Source organism: Clupea harengus, chromosome 2 (assembly GCF_900700415.2).
Source record: "Clupea harengus chromosome 2, Ch_v2.0.2, whole genome shotgun sequence".
NCBI classification, from domain to species: Eukaryota; Metazoa; Chordata; class Actinopteri; order Clupeiformes; family Clupeidae; genus Clupea; species Clupea harengus.
In genome coordinates, this window is record NC_045153.1 from 8,351,019 (window position 1) to 8,373,518 (window position 22,500).

Consider the following 22,500-nt stretch of genomic DNA (forward strand, 5'->3'; position numbering starts at 1 on the left):
CAGATTGAATAAGGAGGAGGTGAACCCTGGACATGCATCACTGAAGGGAAACGGTTGAACATAAGAGCGTTGATTCTCCGAGGTGTTTGTGTATGTGTGCAGTTACTTGTGTGTCTTTGCTTAGGATGGGGGGGAGACACAGGGGAGGCGTCGGGGGGGAAGGTCGCCTGAATGTGTAGCGTTTTCTGTCACGATAACTTAACAGAATAAACGTTTCAGTGTTCATCACCGATTCTTGAATCAGAATTTTGTGTCTTCATTATTGTCTGATTTTTTGACAAACGTCTCAGGTAGCAGGGGAGAAGTAGTTATTCACACAAACCAAATAATACACACAGATGAAACCCCATGGTAATGGGACTACAAGTATTGTGTGACCTGGACAAAACACTAGAATTGTCATCTAAAAGAGAAGCAATTTGGACATAAACGCCTCAGGTAGCAGGCGTATTCGCACAAACCAAATAATACACACAAATAAAACCTGATGGTCATGGGACTATTGAGTGAATGTTGAGTAGCTGTGAGCCTCTTCTGCTGTCAATATGCTGAGAGCTCTCTGATATCCTGATGGATGACCACATTGCCGTGCAAACACACACACAAACACACACACACACACACACACACAATTCTGCAGTAATCCCAACACAAACCTTAGTGTATCTAAAATCATCTTCTTTGTCACTTGCTTACCACAACAGAAATCTTCTTCTGCAAAACAAACAAAAGCAACATCGTCATTGTTTTTACTAATTTCTCTTACACACACACAGAAAACTTTCACATAATGTGCAATGTAGGTCAACAGATATGTCAATTGCCATGAATGAGGAGATTTTGTGTTCTGAATGGTTTAATAGGTAATAGAATATAAATGTATATTTAAATAAGCACTTTCCCCTCCTAGTATGGCTTTCAGAAAATGGCCCCTGCATGGTGACTCCTGAACCAATGCTGTGAATCTGAGACTGGCATCACGCCTTTATTAAAGTCTGCTGAGGCGGCATGGCTGGAGTTCCTGGTCTTCGTACGTCTGGTCAGATCAGACACGCAGGCCGACTGTTTGAAATGCAGCACCAGTGTCTCACCTACACAAAAGTCCTGGTGAGATGTTTTTATATAACATCATAGTTTCAGTGAGTGGCTAGCTCTCCTTCTGTGGGATTGTAGTGATATTTGTGTACTGAAAGAACCAGGGAACTTCCATGTGTGGATGTCAAGTTGAACATGTAGGCTAGATTGTGATCAAATTTCATCAACACCACTGCACACTTTCATAGACAGGTATACAAAAGACACACACACATGTGTATATACATACACACATGAATGCATACACACATCTGCCTCAACACACAAACACATACATGCACATACACACACATGCACACACACAGATCCAGAACTCCATCGGATCCAGACCTCCATCGGATCCAGACCTGCTTCAGATCCAGATCAACTCTCTGGAGGAACCTGTGAGCCTCAGAGAAGAGTCACTGGGTTTCTCCAACAGAGATCTACTTCCTTTATAATCACATGGAGGTGGTTTTGTTGTTTAATAAGCTTTGAGGTAAGATTCAGATTAAACAGATACCAATTGCACTTCCCTGTTTTTTTCTGTGTATTTCTCTCTGTTCTATCTCTGAACCTTCACCCCACATGCTGGGGAATACACTGGCAGGAGTGGTTGAAAAAGAAATGCTAAAGTGCCCTCTAGAGTGGCAAAAACGACAGGAAGTGCTCTCTAGTGTGGCTAAAACGACAGGAAGTGCCCTCTAGAGTGGCTAAAACGACAGGAAGTGCTCTCTAGTGTGGCTAAAACGACAGGAAGTGCCCTCTAGAGTGGCAAAAACAAGAGGAAGTGCCCTACAGACTGCCCTTCACATGGGGCATAAATGATTGAGTGGCCTCTAGGGTGCCCCTTCATGCAATAAATGATGATGATGTACCCTCTAGAGCAAGAACATTCGATCACATGTCTTAATGAATGCCCTTCTAGAGGAGAAAACGTGATGCCGTGCTCTATAAGATGCCCTTATAATGGTCTAAACTTGATGTTCCCTATGGGTGCCCCTCCAAACATGACAGTGCCCCAAAGGTTGCCCCTCCAGTAGATAACATGTGATGCAGTGCTGTGAAGGTGCCCCTCCAATAGATAACATGTGATGCAGTGCTGTGAAGGTGCCTCTCCAATAGATAACATGTGATGCAGTGCTGTGAAGGTGCCCCTCCAATAGATAACATGTGATGCAGTGCTGTGAAGGTGCCCCTCCAATAGATAACATGTGATGCAGGGCTGTGAAGGGTGCCCCCACATGTGTGAGAATGTGGGAAAGTTTCCTAATGGGCGGCAGTGGTACAGGAGGTAGAGAAGTCGTTTAGTAATCAGAAGGTTGCTAGTTCGATTCCCTGTCGAAGCGTCCTTGAGCAAGACACTGAACCCCTAATTGCTCCTGATGTGCAGTGTGCCATCAGTGTAAAAATGTAAAATGTGTATACATCCTTGTAAGTCGCTTTGGATAAAAGCGTCTGCTAAATGACTAAATGAAATGTAAATGTAATGGATGCCCCTCCAGTGGACAAAATGTGATATGGCGCCATATAGGTGCCCTAACAGAATAAACTTGAGCTTCCCTGCAGGTGTCGTTCTGATGAAAGAAACTCATGAGACTCATAAAACATAAAAGTCTTAGATGCCCTTTGAAGTGAGGAAACGCAATGAAGTGCCCTTGCAATGTGGAGGAATGTAATCCAGTGAAGGAAATTAGATGCAGTGCCCTACAGTCTCCCAGTAGTCTAGGGCGGGCTTTCCCAACGTGGCTGCCATGACGACAGTCTAGGGGTGCCGCCAAATACGCTGATAAGATTCAAGGATGAAGACTATCATACATAATGCATCGTAGCTGTTCTAGCTCTGGTGGGGCCCCAGCAGGTGCCCTTTTATTTTTTCGCCCCCCAAAAAGAGACCCTCACACTCTTTTCTCTTGTCTTTCTCTCTTCGTTCATCCGTAAAATGAGAAAGAGAAACAGGAAATGACCAGAAACCACCAGGAAATCGTTGCCAGCCTGGAGGAAGAGATCACCAAAAATGAAGGAAAAGACTACACACGACTGGCATGAGTACCAGGACCTGCTCAACATCAAGATGACGCTGGGCTTGGAGATCGCCACCTACAGGAAGCTCCTGGAGGGAGAGGAGAGCAGGTGAGAGAGACAGTAGCGCTGGTCTCAGATGGACCACCCACACATTGCCCTGTCAATCACACTTGCGCCATTAGTGGCAGAACTCTTTTATTTTCGTTATTTTTTCTGTTTCTTATGTAAAGTAGTATTTATTTATTATTTATTATTTATACGCCAATCTCAGATTTCTCTATTGTTTAGGATCAATATTCCAGTGCCGATATTCACTCCCATGGCATACTGACCCACTCATGATGCTCCATCAATCCATTCTCAGAGTGCCGAGCGCCACCAAGTAAGCATGGCTATCTTGTAGTTTGTAGCAGGCCATTGGTTATCAATGGTAAGACTGACAGCTACCACAAAAGCCTGAGTGCTCAAATAGTGTCTAAAAAAGAAATATATATATACAGTATATATATAAATGTGTATGTGTGTGTGTTTCCCTATAGTACATATGTTTCATTTATGTAAGTTTAAGTCTATGTAAGTCTACAGATAGACATTTAGACCTTTTTTTCCCTGTATTCCTTATCTGTCATATAACAGCTTTGGCAATATAAATGCCTCTCTCTTTTTGTCAGTCTCTCTCTCTCTCACACACACACACATACACACAGACAGACAGACACACACACACACATGCACACACGTACACACACATACACACTTTCTATTTTTCTCAGTCTCTCTCTCTCTCACACACACACACACACACATACACACAGACAGACACACACACACACACACACACACACACACACACACACACACACACACACACACACACACACACACACACACACACACACACACACACACACACACACACACACACACACACACACACACTCTCTCTCTCTCTCTCTCTCTTTCCTTGCACACTGCGGCGCATGCCAAAAGTGGCGTTACTTCCCCTGGAACACACTGCTTTTGAATGTCATTTCGGATGGTCATGCACCTCCCAGTGTTTGAAACTGGCCATCTCAGCAGGCATCTCTGTGATGGGCATAGGGATTCCCAGATGGCACAGAACTCATGGAGGGAGATTACTGCAACTACTGGAGAAGACAAGACGTTTGTGTGGTTTGGGGCGACAGTGGTACAGTGGTAGAGAAGTCGTTTAGCAATCAGAAGGTTGCTAGTTCGATTCCCTGTCGAAGCGTCCTTGAGCAAGACACTGAACCCCTAATTGCTCCTGATGTGCAGTGTGCCATCAGTGTAAATGTAAAATGTGTAGACATTGTAAGTCGCACATATGTAAGTCGCTTTGGATAAAAGCGTCTGCTAAATGACTAAATGTAAATGTAATGGTTTTCCACTAACCAGATACTATAAGGACCTGTCCAGTTTAATCCACAAATGAATACTGGCGGTACAGTTTAACTGTTGTGACATATAGGCTATTCAACTGTGCTCTATTCAACACATTACCTCCTCGTATTGCCGCTTCCAGTTAATCCACAAAACAATACTGGTGATACAGTTTCACTGTCGTGTCTATTTTGCTCTGCTCTAATTCAGCACACATGTAGGGTCTTTTCCCTGAGGAGAATCACTGGACAAAAATGTAATAATCTGTTAGGTGTCATGTATGTTCCACTGTGCTCTAATCCTGGCATTACTTTCCAGCGGTGTAGATGGCATTTTTCGTGTAGGAGAAGACTGCAGCGAGCCACACTCGCATCAAGCGCAAGCATAAAGCGTTTTGCCGCTGTGTTGATGTCACGGCTGGCGAGCGCAATGACCAATCCGTCAAGCACACCAGCACCTTTAGTTGTTTTGTGTGAAGAAATGTTCCAGTCGCAGCGAGTCATAAATATTTCACTAGTCTCTCCGCTTAGGCTGGGTCTGTTCCATTTATTTCTTGTGCTGAAGTTTTTACTGGAGACATCCGAGCATCTGGAAGGTGATATACAAATACAATGTTATATTACGTTCTAGTAGGGAGAAAAAAAGGGAGCGAGACAGATGGGAAAAAACAATGGAGTGTCATACTGACCCACTAACGATGCGCTTGTTGTTTTTGTGTGTGTCTGTGTGTTTGTGTGTGTGTGTGTTTGTGTGTGTGTGTGTTTGTGTGTGTGTGTGTCTGTGTGTGTGTGTGTGTGTGTGTGTGTGTGTGTGTGTGTGTGTGTGTGAGTGTGTGTGTGTGTGTGTGTGTGTGTGTGTGTGTGTGTGTGTGTGTGTGTGTGTGTGTGTGGTGTGTGTGTGTGTGTGTGTAGGGGGAAGGAGGTTTCTGGAGTGCCCAGTAAGCTCCACCTCGGCGGCCTACTTCTGCACCCAACTGTCACCCCCCAAGGGGTTTGAACCGTAATGACATATGTGTAGACCCCCCCCATCTCATAATCCTCCCCCTTTACTCATTTTCTTCTCTCTTCTGTTATTTTCATCTCTTCTGTTCCCTTTTGTTCTTATTTTTTCTCCTTTTCTTTCACATCCCCTCTCCTCTTTAAACTTGCCTCTGTCTTCCATCAACCTCCCTCTTTTTCCCTCTTCTCTTCCTCCCCCTTTTATTTGTTTCTCTTGTTCTTCGTTCTTCTCCTCTTTTCTCTTTTTCTCTGTCCATTGTCTCCTCTGTTTCCCCTCCATTTGTTTTGGATTTTTGTTCTCATGGTTTGCTTGTTTTTTTTTTCAGTTCATATTCCCTTTTTCTCCCCTATCTATTTACTTTCCTATCCTATCCTCACCTATCCTATCCTATCCTAACCGTCAGTATACACATAAGGAATTGCCCAGGAAAGTCTGCCTCTGACTAACACTTTTGTTTATAAATATAAATATATAAAATATCTATATAAATACAATTTAATTCAATTACACTGCAGCTCCTGGCCAATCACTGTGTTGCTTACTGAACTCCATTATCCAATCAGCATATGTCTCACTACTGTTTCTTGTAATCAGCACTCATTTCCACAGGTTCTACAGTGCAAGGAGGCACAGTGTCTCACAGTGTGGTGTGCCTTTGTAGGAGGAATGTTTTTCTGGAACATGATGTCATGTTATAATATAGATGTACCCAGAAAGATGCAGACACTGCAGTGGGTCTGGCCTACATCTGTTATGTAAGGGATAATGTATAGTCCGCCTGTCAGTATAGGAAAATAAATCCCGATGGGACAAACAGGACCCCAACATGCTGCAGAGGCGTCTTGTTTTGTCCTGAAGAGATTTATTTTCCAATACTGACCGGCGGACTAAACATTATCCCGCTTATTATACAGTTACTTGCCAAAACGATAAAATACATTCTTTTTAATAACCAGTTTTTTTATTTTAATTATTAAAACATTTATTTATTAAAAATAATCAGCGGGATAATGTATAGTTCACGCGTTGGGGTCCTGTTTGTCCCGTCTGGATTTGTTTTATCGGCGGACTATACATTATCCCTTACATCATTGAGTCCTTTAGAGAGATGCCTGCTCCAGGAACAAAGTGTGTACAGAATTACACAAATCATGTCCTGAGCTTCAAGCCCCCTTTGGGCTATAGATTCATAAGGACAATGTGACAGCCTGCCTCAATACAATCTACACTCTGCCATAGAAACTGAATCTGGTAAATATATGGATCTGGTACAGCAGAGGTGTAGAAAGTATGTGTATGTGTATGTGTATGTGTATGTGTATGTGGATCCGTGGTAGATCAGGACCACAACAAAATGATTAGCTTTTTAGTAGTCTACCATATCTCATATGATGTGATGTGATGTGATGTGATGCACATACCTGTAACCCATAACAAACGACTGCTGCCTCCACCATGATAGGGCGCCGTAGAGCACTGTCTGTGGTTGGCCTGTGGCCTTCTCTTCTTGTAATGTTTTTTCTTTTTTTTTTCTACTGGCTTCACCCATTTCATCCGCAATCACACACAACTTCCTATTGTGCCGTACAGAAGAGCAGGTGTGAAATCATCCCTTGTCTCCTCTCCTGGGAAGCACTTAGCGCGCTCTCAAGCAGACCTCCGTACTGTGGCTGGCTGAGTGGTTGAGCAGCTCAATTAGGAAATGCGCAGCGCACACATGGACGGTAATGTGTCAGTTAACAACGGCATCATACCCACAGTACACCTTTGTTGTTTTAGCATCAGAGGGAGACCGTGGTCGTCCGTGTGATATTAAATCAGAAGCGGGGTGATGAAAAAAAATGTTCTTGTCACAAGCGACAAATATGCACAAGAGCTGCAGTAACGTGATTAAATTCTCAATTAAAATATTTCCAATTATTCATTTCCTCTCTCCCTCCATCTCCCTCTCTGCTCCCTGCCTGTCGTTCTTCTTTACTGCCTCTCTCTGTCTCTCCCTACCCCTGTCCTCAAATGTCTTTCAGATTTTGTCCTTACTTTGTTCTCTCACTCCCCCTCTCTCTCTCTCTCTGTGTCTCTCACTCCCTCTCTCTCTGTGTGTGGGTCTCTCTCTCTCTCTCTCTGTGTGTCTCTCACTCCCTCTCTCTCTCTCTCTGTCATTCTCACTCTCTCCGTCATGCTCCTTCCATCGGAATTCAATTTGAAAAACAAAAGCAGCTATGCGTTATCAGTGTTTTTATTCTCTCCCCCTCTCTCTTGACGCGAAGGAGAGGGCCGAGGCGGAGCAGTGAGGAACAGCGGAGCGGCTCCAATCTCCCAGGCCCCCCGCAGGGACGTCCTCCTGATTAATGGCAGTTTGTAGAACAGGGGGCGGAAATTGGAAACATGTAATCATTCTGGAACTGGCTTCAGCTTTCACCATCCCATTGTGTGTCCCTGTGTGTGTGTGTGTGTGTTTGTGTGTGTGTGTGTGTTTGTGTGTATGTGTGTGTGTGTTGAAATGACTTAAATTGATACCCCTCCAAAATAAAAGACAGGAAACGCAAGGAAATGTCAAAATTTGATGAGATTGCTTTCCAAAATATCACATTCACCACAGCAAAATTGACCCTCTTGTCATGTGTAACGGTTGTCTTCTGGCTTCTCTCCCTGTGTGTAAATGAAGCCTTGCAAGCCCAGTCCTCTTCAGACTAATCCCTCTCCCCCTCTTTAGAAAATGGATTCTTGCCCCCGGGGGTGTAATTCATGTATAAACAATATGTACAATTATTCAGAGGCAGCTAAGGCCAATGTGCACTCTCTCTCTCTCTCTCTCTCTCTCTCTGTCTTCCAACTCTCTTCCTCCTTCTCTCCTGACTCACTCTCTCTCTCTGTTTCGCTCTCTCTTCTTTACTCCTCTCAATCTCATTCTGTCTCTCTACCTCTCTGCCCTCATCACTCTCTCTCTCTCTCTCTCTATCTTCCCCTCTCATTCTACTTCTCTCCTGACTCACTCTGTCTGTCTCTCTCTCTTTCTTTCTCTCTCTCTCTCTTCCCCTCTCTTCCTCTTTCTCTCCTGACTCACTCTGTCTCTCTCTGTTCTTTCCTCCTCTCTCTCTCCTTCTGTCTCTCTACCGCTCTGCCCTCCCTCTCTGACTTTCCCGAGCTGGAATGTGCCTCCCTGGTTGTTTCCTGTGCTATAGAAGTTGTGTGTGCAAGATGAGTATCAAACACACACACACACACACACACACACACACACACACACACACACACACATACACACACACAATAATGAGCGACAGAGAAGGGGTTTAGAAGCACAATATTTATCATACCCAGGTCTATACAAATGCATGCCTAATAATAATAATAATAATAATAATAATAATATTCGAAGCCCAGGCAGTTTGTTTCTCTTGTTGACCTGACTCTTATCATTGAGCCCTAGGGCAGAGGATAGCCTACATGTCATTAGCCAGGCCATGCCAAGGAAAGTGCGATTCAGGATACCTTCACTAATAAATTAACAATAAATATAAAAACAGTAACACACGCGAGCGCACGCACTCACTCACACACACACACACACACTCACCCTAAAATGGGTAAAGAGTAGGGACAGATCATCCCTGTCGTTACAAATTGATCACACTGATGAATCCAAAAGAGAAACAGGAGACATGAAAGTCAAAGACAGTACAGTACTGTACAACATTGTGCAACATTCAGAAAATGTACAAAAAAGGAGATTGAGAGAGAACCAAGAAAACGACTCAACATAGAAGAGAGGAGAGGAGAAGAGAAGAAAAGAGAAGAGAAGAGAGGAGAAGAGAGAGAAGAGAAGAGAAGAGAAGAGACAAGAAGAGAAGAGATGTGAGGAGAAGAGAGAAGAGGAGAAGAGAAGAGAAGAGAAGAGCATCTCTTGAGACAGCCAATGTTTCTGATAAGAAAAAGGGACACTTCAGTCTCTCTGAGCCCATTCTATGAATATTACCACAGTATAAGAAAGTGGAGAGGAGTGGAGAGGAGAGGAGAGGAGAGGAGCGAAACAGGGAAGAGGAGTAGAGGAAGAAGAGAGAGATACGAGAGAAAGAGAGAGAGATGAGAAAGAGAGAAAAAGACATCCTCCACTTTCACCTGCTGTAGCTAAGAGTCCTTGTAAGTCCACAGACAACCACACACTGGGTCCATATGCCAAGGATGAGTACCATTGAAATTCTGCTGTGTTCTGCACACACACATACACACACACACACACACACACATCTATACACACACACACACACACACACACACACACGCATACACACATACACACACACACACACACACACACGCATACACACATACACACACACACACACACATCTATACACACACACACACACACACACACACGCATACACACATACACACACACACACACGCATACACACATACACGCAGCATCTGCTCTTCTCAGGGACTTCTATGGTCAGTCCTTTGTTAGGGTGTAGATGGGTGTTTGGTCCCACTCTGTCACATGGGAATGGCAATCCCTAAATTCCACACCCATCCTAAACCGTCTCCGTGGAGATGCTGAATGGGGGATCTCTGGTCAGGAATTATCTCCAGGGAAACCTCCTGCTTCGCCACAAACTGGCTGCCATTTCTCACCAGAGTAGAAAACAACATGTCAGAGCACATACTTCTATGTCAAACTCGATTCTGTCCTGGGAGAGTAGATCTATCTCAATGATAAAGGAGATCTATCATTTCAGCCCAGTCCAAACATGTTGAACGTCACCAGAATCTTCAAAGGCAAGGCTGCTTGTTTTAAACCAAAAAAAAAGAATTGAAATTGCAGAAAGTAGAACTCCTTTCACTGAGGTCAATTCACAGTCAGTTCACATTTTGCACACCTCAGATACCGTCCGCACACAGACAGACTGTGAGAGTCTGTTTCCGTCTGTCCAGTGTGTGAACTCAAGGTGTGATCCCCGCGCGCGCGCACACACACACACACGCTCCAGCAGAGAGGCTGCTGGACAGGTGCCAGGGCTTCGGCAGTAATCCAGGCCACGACATATGGGCGAGCCAGCACGTCACCCTCAACGCCACCCTCAACGCCACCCTCAACGTCCTGCAGCATCCTCAAAGGACCTCTGAGGGGATCAGCAGAAAGAGTCGGCCCTGATCGACTACAGATCTGGTCCAGTAGTTATGACTACCTGTACCATCTCTAGCATGGTAGGACTGTACATGTCCTCAGATAAATGTCCATGGCATTGTAGAATGATCGTCAATCAGTCAATCAGTCAATCAGTCAATCAGTCAATCAGTTTCCATTCAATAACTGTTTTCGTATATCTTGTTTTCATCTTAAGTTGCTACTAAGTTGGTCCCCTTGTTGTTGGATATAGGCTAGGGTTTTGGTGTTGGTCCTTTAAGTACTGAAATGTCAAGTGTGGGTCTTGCGGTGGTCTCATGTGGGATTGTTTTGAGTCCTGCATTGTCTAGCAAAGGTCATATGTTGGTCACATGTCAGTATAATAGTCTTTTTCTCCTGGTCTTGTGTTAGTAATCGTCTTCTCTGGTATTGATCCGGTGAGGATCTAGCATAGGTCTTTTGTTGGGTGTCATATTGATCTTGCATCAGTCTTTTATTGGTGGCATATTGATCTTGCATCGGCCTAGCATTGTCTCTCTAGCCGAAGCCATATCCTTCCAAGTCCTCATCACAGTCTTCATCACTGGCTTCTTGACGAAAATGGCCTTCATTTGGAGCGGGACTTTCCTCTCTCCTCTAATGAGGGCGCTGCCTGCCTAGCGAGGCGAAGGTGACCCGGGGCTAATGATGGGCGCTGCCTGCCTTACGAGGCGAAGGTGACCAGGGGCTAATGATGAACCACATTTCAGAGGAGAAGGGCACAGGCACTCCTTCCTCTTTAGTCAAACAGCAGGGGTCCGGGATTAAGAAAAAACATGTGCAGTAATTACAGAACACCTCAGGCTAGGCACATTCACCAGTAGGGTCTTGGAGAGGGTGATGAGAGAAGGAGGGAGGAGGAGGAGAAAAAAAGACAGATTTTACATGGTAAATCTGACCTGACGAATATGCTAAGGGAATGGTACGTGTATACAGGTTACTAAAAGATTAAAAACCTTGCTGTCTTTGTATTTCTGTTTTGTAGTTTAATTTGATCGTGTGAGTAAACCGTCTGGTGCATGCTTTTTGTAGGCATTTGTTGTAAACATTACTCCCTGAAACCTTCAGTTGTCTTTAGCCAGTAAACGATACAGCATAGTGTAATATGGGCTAAATCACACAGCATACTTGTAACTAACTGCCGTGTCCTTATACCGTGTTACCTCACTGGTGTCAGCAACGTTTTGACTGGTTGACTGTGTACATAGTTCATTGTCATTGTTAGCCATCATGTTTGATGTTGTTCAGTGTTTGTTTTTTTTTAGCCATTTTGTGTAGCTTGTTCGAGTTCATGGTTTTCAGCCATCTTGTTTGTCTGTAATCATCTTGGTTGAGCTGCACATTTATTTTTTTCTCAGTGGTTTCTGCCATCTTGTTTGATGCTCTGCATATTTTAGCTCCCTGCTGTCGGCCATCTTGTCTGGGTAAAAGATCCCTTTCCTGCAGTGTGTGAGACTTCACTGTCCCGCTCTTGACTGCCAACTCCACCGCCCCACAAGGAGAACTTCTGCACTTTGAGTTTTAACTGAGCACAAACTTCAGGTGGTGTTGAGGTAAGGATGGGGTGGGTCGGGGGGGGCGGCGGCTCCAAAGGCAGGGGAATCATTTTGGGTGAGGGGGGGGGGGGGGGGGCAACTGGGCGCAGGCAGTGAGATCAGTTTTTGGGATGAAGAAAAGGGGTTATGGGCGGTCACACTCGTACGTTGGGTCCCTCGGATGCGGCTGCGGCGGCTGCGGCCGCGGTTAGGGGGACCTGGGAGCCGTAGTCATAGTCCAGGTCCACGATGTGGTGGGACCCCCCAACCATGCGCCCCTGTGAGTAGCCACGGCTATCCCCCTGCCTGTCCCGAAAACTCTGAATGTAGCTCTGCAGAGAGAGACGGGAGGGGGAGGGGGAGAGGAAGGGGTGTTAATCTGGTGGTACAAGTGAGTGAAAATAAAGTATGTTTATAATACTTTTAATAAAGTTTAAAATACAGTACATTGTTGGCAGGCATTTAATGCTTTAATACTTCTTGCTCATTTATGGAATATGGAATGTGCTTTTGATAGATCACCGGCCAGCAATCAACAACCAAAAAGTAATGTCATCCAATATATGGATACATTTGGACCCACACACACACTCACACACACACACACACACACACACACACACACACACACACACACACACACACACACACACACACACACACCCTAACTCACACACACACAAACACACCCTCACTCACACACACACAAACACACCCTCACTCACACACACACAAACACACCCTCACTCACACACACACAAACACACCCTCACTCACACACACACAAACACACCCTCACTCACACACACACAAACACACCCTCACTCACACACACACAAACACACCCTAACTCACACACACACAAACACACCCTCACTCACACACACACAAACACACCCTCACTCACACACACAAACACACCCTCACTCACACACACACAAACACACCCTCACTCACTCACACACAGTCTCACCGGCGAAAGCACATCTCCGTCAAAGCGGCGTATGGGGTTGGGCTTGCGCCTGTAGGTGGGGTCAGGGTGGGGGCCTGATTTCTGCGAGCGCGAGGTGTGGGGCTGGCTGTGGCTGTGATAGGACTGGTACTGATTCTGCTGCTGCTGCTGCTGCTGTGGATGCTGTGGAAGCTGTGGATGCTGCTGCTGGGGCTGCTGCTGATGCTGCTGCTGCTGATGCTGCGGTGGAAGCTGTGGATGCTGGTACTGATTTTGGCGTGAGTGGCTGCTGCTCTGGCTCTGGCTCTGGCTCTGGCTGTGGTGCTGATGCTGAGTCCTCTTTTGTTTGGGATACGGCTGCTGCTGACCGTGATGCTGTTGCTGTGGATGCGGATGCGGACGCGGATGTGGATGCTGGTCATGGTGATTCTGCTGGGATGAGGGCTTCTGCTGATGGTGATGCTGCTGCTGCTGCTTTGGCTGCGGCTGTTTCTTCTTCTTCTTCTTCTTGTTGCACTCCTTCCTCTCCTCCCTCTGGCGGATCTTCATCAGTTGCACGCGCCGCTGCTGGTGGCTAATGAACACTTCAGAGGGGGAGAGAAACAACAGAGAGAGGGAGGGAGGGATGGAGGGATGGAGAGACAGAGAGAGGGAGGGAGGGAGGGATAGAGTGAGAGAGGGAGAGATACAGGGAGGGATGGAGAGACAGAGAGAGGGAGAGAGGGAGGGATGGATGGAGAGACAGAGAGAGGGAGGGAGGGAGGGATAGAGTGAGAGAGGGAGAGATAGAGGGAGGAATGAAGATATAGAGGAATGGAGGGAGAGAGGGGGAGAGGGAGGGAGGGAGGGGAAGATAGAGGGAGAGAGGAAGAGAGGGAAGGAGGGAGATAGAGGAGGGATAGAGAGAGGAAGGGAAAGAGGGAGGGAGAGATGGAGAGACAGATGGTGGTAAAAGGAAAGTGCAAGAAGGAAGGAGGGTATGTGAAGGAGATATGAAGGGGAGATGAAGAGATAGCAAGAGACAGATAATTAGATATGCGTGAGTAGGACAGATATATAGAGAGAGATAGAGAGAGAGAGAGAGAGAGAGAGAGAAAGAGAGAGAGGGAGGGATAGAGAGAGAGAGAAGGAGAATTGGGGAGGCAGAGGGAGGGTGTGATGGGTAAAATGAGGGATAGAGAAGAGATTAAGGGAGAAAGAGAGAGAGTGACAGAGGAAGAGAGAGAGAGAAAGAGAGAGAGTGACAGAGGAAGCAATGAATAGAGAGAAACAGCAGGGCAGGAAGAGTGTCAGTCAGTCAGTCATGCCTCCTTTAGTGCACCAACACAAATGCAAACATCACCAGCAATTCAGCCTCCCCCAGCAAACACATCCTTAAGAGGAAGTGACATCGTCTCACAGCGTCTCACGGCGTCTCACACCGTGAGCGTAATCCCCTGTAGACAGCCCACTGCGGCGCACGCACAGCTAACGATCACAAGTGTTGACGCATGATAAGCTACTCCAGAGGACTAGCTAATTCTCTAATAGCTCGCTCTCACTCTCATTGTCGCCTGCTTTTCCTGTCTGTATTTCTCTCCCTCTCCCTCTCCCTCTCTCTCTCTATCATTCTCCCTCTTTGTCACTCACCCTCCCTCTCTCTCGCTCTCTCTCTCTATCAGTCCCTCTCTCTCTATCACTCTCCCTCCCTCTCTCTCTCTTGCTCTCTCTCTCTATCACTTCCTCTCTCTCTATCACTCTCCTTCTTTTTCACACTCCCTCCCTCTCTCTCTGTCCCACTCTCTCTCTTTGTCACTTTCTCTCTGTGTTGCTCACACATTCTTTTCCTCTGTCTTCTTCCCTCCCCACCCTTCTCCCTCTTCCTATCTGTGTGTATTTGTCTGTGTGTGTCCTGTTGGCTGTTGTTTATGTGTCTCTTTCTTGTGAGCTGTGGGGTTATTACTGTGTGTATTTATCTCTGTGTGTATTTGTCTGTGTGTGTCCTGTTGGCTGTTGTTTATGTGTCTCTGTCTTGTGAGATGTGGGGTTATTACTGTGTGTATTTATCTCTGTGTGTATTTGTCTGTGTGTGTCCTGTTGGCTGTTGTTTATTTCTCTCTGTCTTGTGAGATGTGGGGTTATTACTGTGTGTATTTATCTCTGTGTGTATTTGTCTGTGTGTGTCCTGTTGGCTGTTGTTTATGTCTCTCTGTCTTGTGAGATGTGGGGTTATTACTGTGTGTATTTATCTCTGTGTGTATTTGTCTGTGTGTGTCCTGTTGGCTGTTGTGTATGTGTCTCCTTCTTGTGAGCTGTGGGGTTATTTCTGTCACTGCTGGCATTGGGTTGTGCCTCGACAGTGCTGGCGCCTGTTTAAGAAAACCCATCTGTCAGGGAATTGGCTTAATGATCTTACACACACGCTCCACTCTCCACACAGACACACACATGCACACTTTTCACACACACACACACACACACACATACATACACACATACCAAGACACATAAGACCACACATGGGAACTGACATAGACTCAATGAAACACACAAACACAGACACACATGAAAGTAAATACAGGTATATATATTGACATGAAGACACATACACGCACACACACACACACACACACACACACACACACACACTCAAATAATGAGGCACATTACAGTAACACATTCAGTGTCTCTTCCTCTCCGAACATGCTTTGATCAGCAAGTCTTCCACTAGTCTGGAGGAATGTGTGAATATGTATATGTGTGTGTGTGTGTGTCTTTGTCTGTGTCTGTGTGCGTGTGTGTCTGTCTGCGTGTGTGTGTGTATGTGTGTGTGTGCATGATTGTGTGTGTGCATATGAATATCTGTGTGCACGTGAATGTATGTGTGGGTGTATGTGTGGGCATATGTGTGTGTGTGTGTGTGTGCATGTAGACACGTCTGTGTGTGCGTGTGTGTTTGTGTGTGGGGGGGTTCAAGCTTTCCACAGGATTTCTGATGGATATCTGACTTCATTTAGCATGAGGCTTTCCATTTCTCCCTCCTTTAATCTCCTTCTACCTTTCTTCTCTCTCTCTCTCTTTCTCTCTCTCTACCTCTTTCTCTCTCTGACTCTCTCTTTCGTTCTCCCCTCCTCTCACTCCCTCCCTCTTTAACTTTCTTCTCTCTCTCTCTTTCTCTCTCTGCCTCTCTCTTTCGTTCTCCCCCCCTCTCACTCCCTCCCTCTCTAACTTGTTTACCAACGTCTCTCAATAACACACCGCACCTAATCTGTATGTTGCTCCCTCCTCCTCATCCTTAAGCCCCCACACACACACACACACACACACACACACACACACACACACACACACACACACACACACATACACACTCTCTCTCACACACACACAAACACACACACACACACTCACTCACACACGCAAACGCACACACACACACACTCACTCACACACACACACGCACACGCACACGCACACACACACACACACACACACACACACACACACGCACACACCCCACCCAACATCCCGTCTCTATTGAACACAAATCCTCTGGTTTCCCAACCCCAACCCCAATCTCTGCTGTCTCCTGCCCACATCTCCTTCAGTCAACACCTGCTTACTATTCCCCTCATGCTCTCTCTCTCTCTCTCTTTCTGTCTCTCTCTCCTAATCCGATGCCTGGCCGGCCACTCACTGTGAGAGGACTCTGGCGAAAGCACTCCCACTGAATGACAACAACCTTGCTGTCCGATAAGTGGATTGGCTAGCGCACGGAAGGCTTTGCAGTGGACAGCTAACTGGCTTACTGAGATAGACAGAAGGCGGCGCATCTGTCAATCAGCTGATTTTGACGCCTGTCAATCAGATTGATTCTGATTTTGACGCCTGCAAATGAGCATGATGAGGAGATAGAACAATGGAGCCTGATGACGTTGCCCTGCAGTGGGTTGTTCTTGGGTTCTAAAAGGGTTGTTCATGGGTTCTAAAAGGGTTGTTCATGGGTTCTAAAAGGGTTGTTCATGGGTTCTAATGAGATGAAATAGGCTGATGACGTTGCCCTGCAGTGGGTTGTTCATGGGTTCTAAAAGGGTTGTTCATGGGTTCTAAAAGGGTTGTTTATGGGTTCTAACGAGATAAAACAGGCAGCAAAAACAGACAATCGTTTCTGATGAGGCTTCCCCATTGACAGACTTTTTATGGGTTGCAAAGTGTTCCTATGGCAAGCAAAAAAAAAACAGGTTCATCAGCCAGGGTTATTCAATCAAGACTCTTAAACACCAGAGCACGGCCTGTGATTAACCTGGGTAGAGAGCTTAGTGTATACAGGGGTGCCAGGCATCAGTGCAAAATATCCATGTCAGGTCAACAAAAAGCAGTGATTTAGGAGTGTGAGGTTTAGAACGCGCTGAATGAGCTCATTAGGAGAGATCATTAGCATGAGTTGTGCTAACGAGCAGGGAGAGGGAGTAAATTGACACGCCTCAGCTCAAGAGAAACACCAGGCTGAGCTGGCATCCGTACAGCATCCTTACAGCGTAGCATCTCTACAGCATCCATAGATCATCTCTACAGCATCTCTACAGTATGTAGAGATACTATGAAGATAGAGAGATGCAGAGAGAGAGACAAAAAGGAAGTATAGAGAGAGAGACGGGAAAAGAGATAAGATTGATAGATGGACACATAACAAGCACTCATAGAGGGAGACAGAGACACACAAAGTAGTTTGTGTGTGGAATAATGCGTTAAGAGATAAAAAGCCAAGCAAGTACGCTTATGTGTGGAATACACACACAAGAGAGACAGACCATAATACTCCAGAGCCAGTAACAGGCTACACGGGGGGTTCTAAGAGCGGTACACTAGGGCCATCCCTGTCTGGTTCCCCGCTGAGTGTTTATCATGTTTAAAGGCCAGCCAGGCGGGACGCCACACATCTCAGTGACTCCTGGCAGAGGAGCCACACACAAACACACACACACACACAGACACACTGCACACACACACACACACAGACACACACACACACACACACACACACACACACACACACACACACACACAGACACACTGCACACACACACACACACACACACACACACACACAGACACACACACACACACACACAGACACACACACACACACACACAGACACACACACACACACACACACACACAGACACACACACACACACACACACACACACACACACACACACACACACACACACACACACACACTGCGCACACCCATTTCAAGGTACCTGACAATGTATACTGTCCCTTATATAAATCAAGTGATGCAGTTCCCCTAACCTCTTTCCCTACTTCCTGTCAAATACAGTGCCATGATCTCCCATGACCCTTAACCCCTGTGACCTCACTTCCCTCCTCCTCACCTTCAGTGTGGGAGTACCCCTCTGCCGTGACCTTCCACTGGATCAGAACACACACAACACACACACACACACACACTAACTTCTCTCCTTCTCACCTTCAGTGTGTGAGTACCCCTCTGCCGTGACCTTCCACTGGATCAGAACACACACAACACACACACACACACACACACACTAACTTCTCTCCTTCTCACCTTCAGTGTGTGAGTACCCCTCTGCCGTGACCTTCCACTGGATCAGAACACACACAACACACACACACACACACACACACACTAACTTCTCTCCTTCTCACCTTCAGTGTGTGAGTACCCCTCTGCCGTGACCTTCCACTGGATCAGAACACACACAACACACACACACACACACACACACACGCTAACTTCTCTCCTTCTCACCTTCAGTGTGTGAGTACCCCTCTGCCGTGACCTTCCACTGGATCAGAACACACACAACACAACACACACACACACACACACTAACTTCTCTCCTTCTCACCTTCAGTGTGTGAGTACCCCTCTGCCGTGACCTTCCACTGGATCAGAACACACACAACACACACACACACACACACACACTAACTTCTCTCCTTCTCACCTTCAGTGTGTGAGTACCCCTCTGCCGTGACCTTCCACTGGATCAGAACACACACAACACACACACACACACACACACACACACTAACTTCTCTCCTTCTCACCTTCAGTGTGTGAGTACCCCTCTGCCGTGACTTTCCACTGGATCAGAACCCCGAGCAGTGCCAGGGTGGGCCAGACGCCCATGATGACCCAGGTGAACCAGCAGACGTGGCGCGGCGCCAGCTTGACCCGCTCGTACACGTGGCGCACCAGCGCCAGCATCTCCACGAAGTAGTCCACGGTGACGGTGATGACGGCCGCGCCGAAGGTCGCCGTGGAGAGCGTGACGAAGCAGCGCTGCCACTGCAGCGTGAGCACGGCGAAGAGCATCCCCGAGCCCAACAGCACGCCCAGCGGCAGCCACATGGTGCGCGGCTCGTAGAACTCCTCCAGGACCTGGCAACCGTCACGAGAATGCACGTTTTTACTGATGAAGCGTTTGATTATGACTTTGATGGTCTGCATACAGAGTACAAGTTTGGTAAAGTGCACATGAAACATACACTCTGCAAGTGGGATTTTAATTCTCAGGTGTGCAAATAAAGGAAAAAGAGATATGTTGGGAAAAAAAAAAGAAAACATTACCGCTAGACTAAACCAGCTCCAGGATCAGACTCTACCTAGTGTAATCTGCTGCCCTATGAAAACAAACAGGACACACAAACAGGAAGTCCCACCCTGCCCTGCCCTATGTGAACAAACAGGAAGTCCCGCCCTGCCCCGCCCTGCCCTGCCCTATGAGAACAAACAGGAAGTCCCGCCCTGCTCCGCCCTGCCCTGCCCTATGAGAACAAACAGGAAGTCCCACCCTGCCCCGCCCTGCCCTATGAGAACAAACAGGAAGTCCCACCCTGCCCTGCCCTGCTTACCACCAGCGATGCCAACGCCACCAGCAGCCCGAGCAGCAGCCCCACCATGAAGAGGCCCACGCTGCGCACCAGCATGGTGACCAGGCCGCAGAGGGTGCCAATGCCCAGGCCGATGCCCACGGACGCCTCCACGCTCAGCTGCGTGTCCAGCACACGCTCCTTGTAGCACAGCATGAAGATGACCACGGAGCCGAACATCAGGCCCGTCAGGAACATCACCGCCTTGAAGCACCGGTAGCCTGGGGGGAGAGAGAAGGGAGAGGTTAGGTTTGAGAGAGAGAGAGAGAGAGAGGGGGGGGAGAGGTTAGGTTTGAGAGAGAGAGAGAGAGATAGAGAGAGAGGGGGGGGGGGGAGAGGTTAGGTTTGAGAGAGAGAGAGAGGAGGGGGAGAGGTTAGGTTTGAGAGAGAGAGAGAGGGGGGGGGGAGGTTAGGTTTGAGAGAGAGAGAGAGGGGGGGGGAGAGGTTAGGTTTGAGAGAGAGAGAGAGGGGGGGGAGAGGTTAGGTTTGAGAGAGAGAGAGAGAGAGAGAGAGAGGGGGGGAGAGAGGTTAGGTTTGAGAGAGAGAGAGAGGGGGGGAGAGGTTAGGTTTGAGAGAGAGAGAGAGAGCGGGGGGGGGAGAGGTTAGGTTTGAGAGAGAGAGAGGGGGGGGGGGGGGAGAGGTTAGGTTTGAGAGAGAGAGAGAGAGAGAAAGAGGGGGGGGGAGAGGTTAGGTTTGAGAGCGAGAGAGAGGGGGGGGAGGTTAGGTTTGAGAGAGAGAGAGAGAGAGAAAGAGGGGGGGGGAGCGGTTAGGTTTGAGAGCGAGAGAGAGGGGAGAGGTTAGGTTTGAGAGCGAGAGAGAGGGGGGGTTAGGTTTGAGAGAGAGAGAGAGAGAAAGAGGGGGGGGGAGAGGTTAGGTTTGAGAGCGAGAGAGAGGTTTGAGGGACGGATGGGCAGGTGTGTTATTGTTTGCATGGTATTGTTTCACACACAGAGGTTAGTCAAAGTGCTTTAGTGTGCTCTTCTCATATTTGTTCATGTCTTTATTTTATTGTTTATTTCATGTAGTTATTCATTTTAGGCTTGTTTTATCTATTTGACATATTCTCTGTTTAGTTTGTGCATCTTATTGACCTTATTGGATTTCTGTTTAGTTTGTGCGTCTTTTTGATCTTATTGGATTTCCTCTGTGCTTTCATGGCTGAGCTCTTTATTTGTCTGCTGTCCCGTGTGCAGTTGCTGCAGTTTGGAAAACACCTTGTGCATACGCTTGATCGTTGCTCCAGAGCCATCATAGCACTTAACAATGCACAAAACTGACCTGTATTTGTCTCTCTGTTGTGTTATATGTCTTGTGTTTTTATAGTGTAAATATGTATATATATATGTTCAATCTATATTTGTATTGTTTTTGTGTCTGAGAGCTGCTACCTTCATTTCGTTGACAAATAAATATATTCTATTCTATTCTATTCTTCTATTCTATTCTATAAATCAGGTTTATTTTTTCATAACTATTAATAAATATGTAGGTGAGTACGCAGAAAAGAGGAGGATGAGGGGTAAGAAGAACCTTAAAGCAGTTTTGAACTGGAAGGGAGGTCAAAACAAATGTGTGTGTGTGTGTGTGTGTGAGTGTGTGTGTGTGTGTGTGTCTGTGTGTGTGTGTGTGTGTGTGCGTGTGTGCATGCGTGCGTGCGTGTGTGAGTGTGTGAAGTGGGCATAGCGAGATTATGTGCATGGCATAATCTCATGCACATAGGTAATTCAGAGGAACCTTCACATTCATATAAACATATCAGGCCTTGAGCATCCTGGGCATAAATATGCATGTGCGTGTGTATGCGTGTGTGTGTGTGTGTGTGTGTGTGTGTGTGAAGTGGGCATAAATATACATGTGTACAGAGTTGATGGAATACAGGATAGAAAAGGGCAGGATGACTTTAGAGGACAGGCGAGCGATGGACGCCAGGCCCTACTGGATAGGAATGGAGTGTCAAGAGGTGTATGTGTGTGTGTGTGTGTGTGTGTGTGTGTGTGAGTGTGTGTGTGTGAGTGTGTGTGTGTGTGTGTGTGTGTGTGTGAATGAAACAGATTGTTTTTAGATGACAGGCGAGCGATGGACGCCAGGGCCTACTGGATAGGAATGGAGTGTCAAGAGGTGTGTGTGTGTGCGTGTTTGGGTGTGTGTATGTGTATGTATATAATATAATATATAATATATATGTGTTGTGTGTCCATTGCATTGCTTTGGCAATACAGTTGGCAATACGGTCATGCCAATACATCTATTTTGAATTTGAGTTTGAATTTGACACAGATCATTTGAGGCAGAGAATGAGCAGAGTTGCTGATGGAGAGAGTGGAAGAGACAGACAATATAATATTATGGAAAACACTGATGGAGAGACTGTTGGAGGGATTGATGGAGAGAGTGATGGAGGGAGTGATGGAGGGAGTAATGGAGAGACTGATGGAGA

The 22,500-nt window shown here is 46.6% G+C and overlaps 2 protein-coding genes across 2 annotated transcripts in view; one reads left to right on the forward strand and one right to left on the reverse strand.

Annotated features, from left to right (window-relative positions):
* The window catches only part of desma (desmin a), a 12,836-nt gene extending 12,590 nt beyond the window's left edge, over positions 1-246 (forward strand). Inside the window, exon 9 of the mRNA XM_031581925.2 lies at positions 1-246. This exon is cut by the window's left edge and continues 317 nt beyond it. The gene's annotated coding sequence lies outside the window, so the exon portion shown is untranslated.
* Positions 247-12,299: 12,053 nt separating this feature from the next.
* The window catches only part of tmem198a (transmembrane protein 198a), a 20,029-nt gene continuing 9,828 nt past the window's right edge, over positions 12,300-22,500 (reverse strand). The window contains exons 2-5 of the mRNA XM_031581932.2: positions 20,046-20,284; positions 19,239-19,572; positions 13,178-13,740; positions 12,300-12,536 (exon numbers count right to left, since the gene is read on the reverse strand). Of these exons, the coding sequence (XP_031437792.1) occupies positions 12,360-12,536; positions 13,178-13,740; positions 19,239-19,572; positions 20,046-20,284 (1,313 nt within the window). The 3' untranslated portion in view covers positions 12,300-12,359. The remainder of the gene's footprint in view (positions 12,537-13,177; positions 13,741-19,238; positions 19,573-20,045; positions 20,285-22,500) is intronic.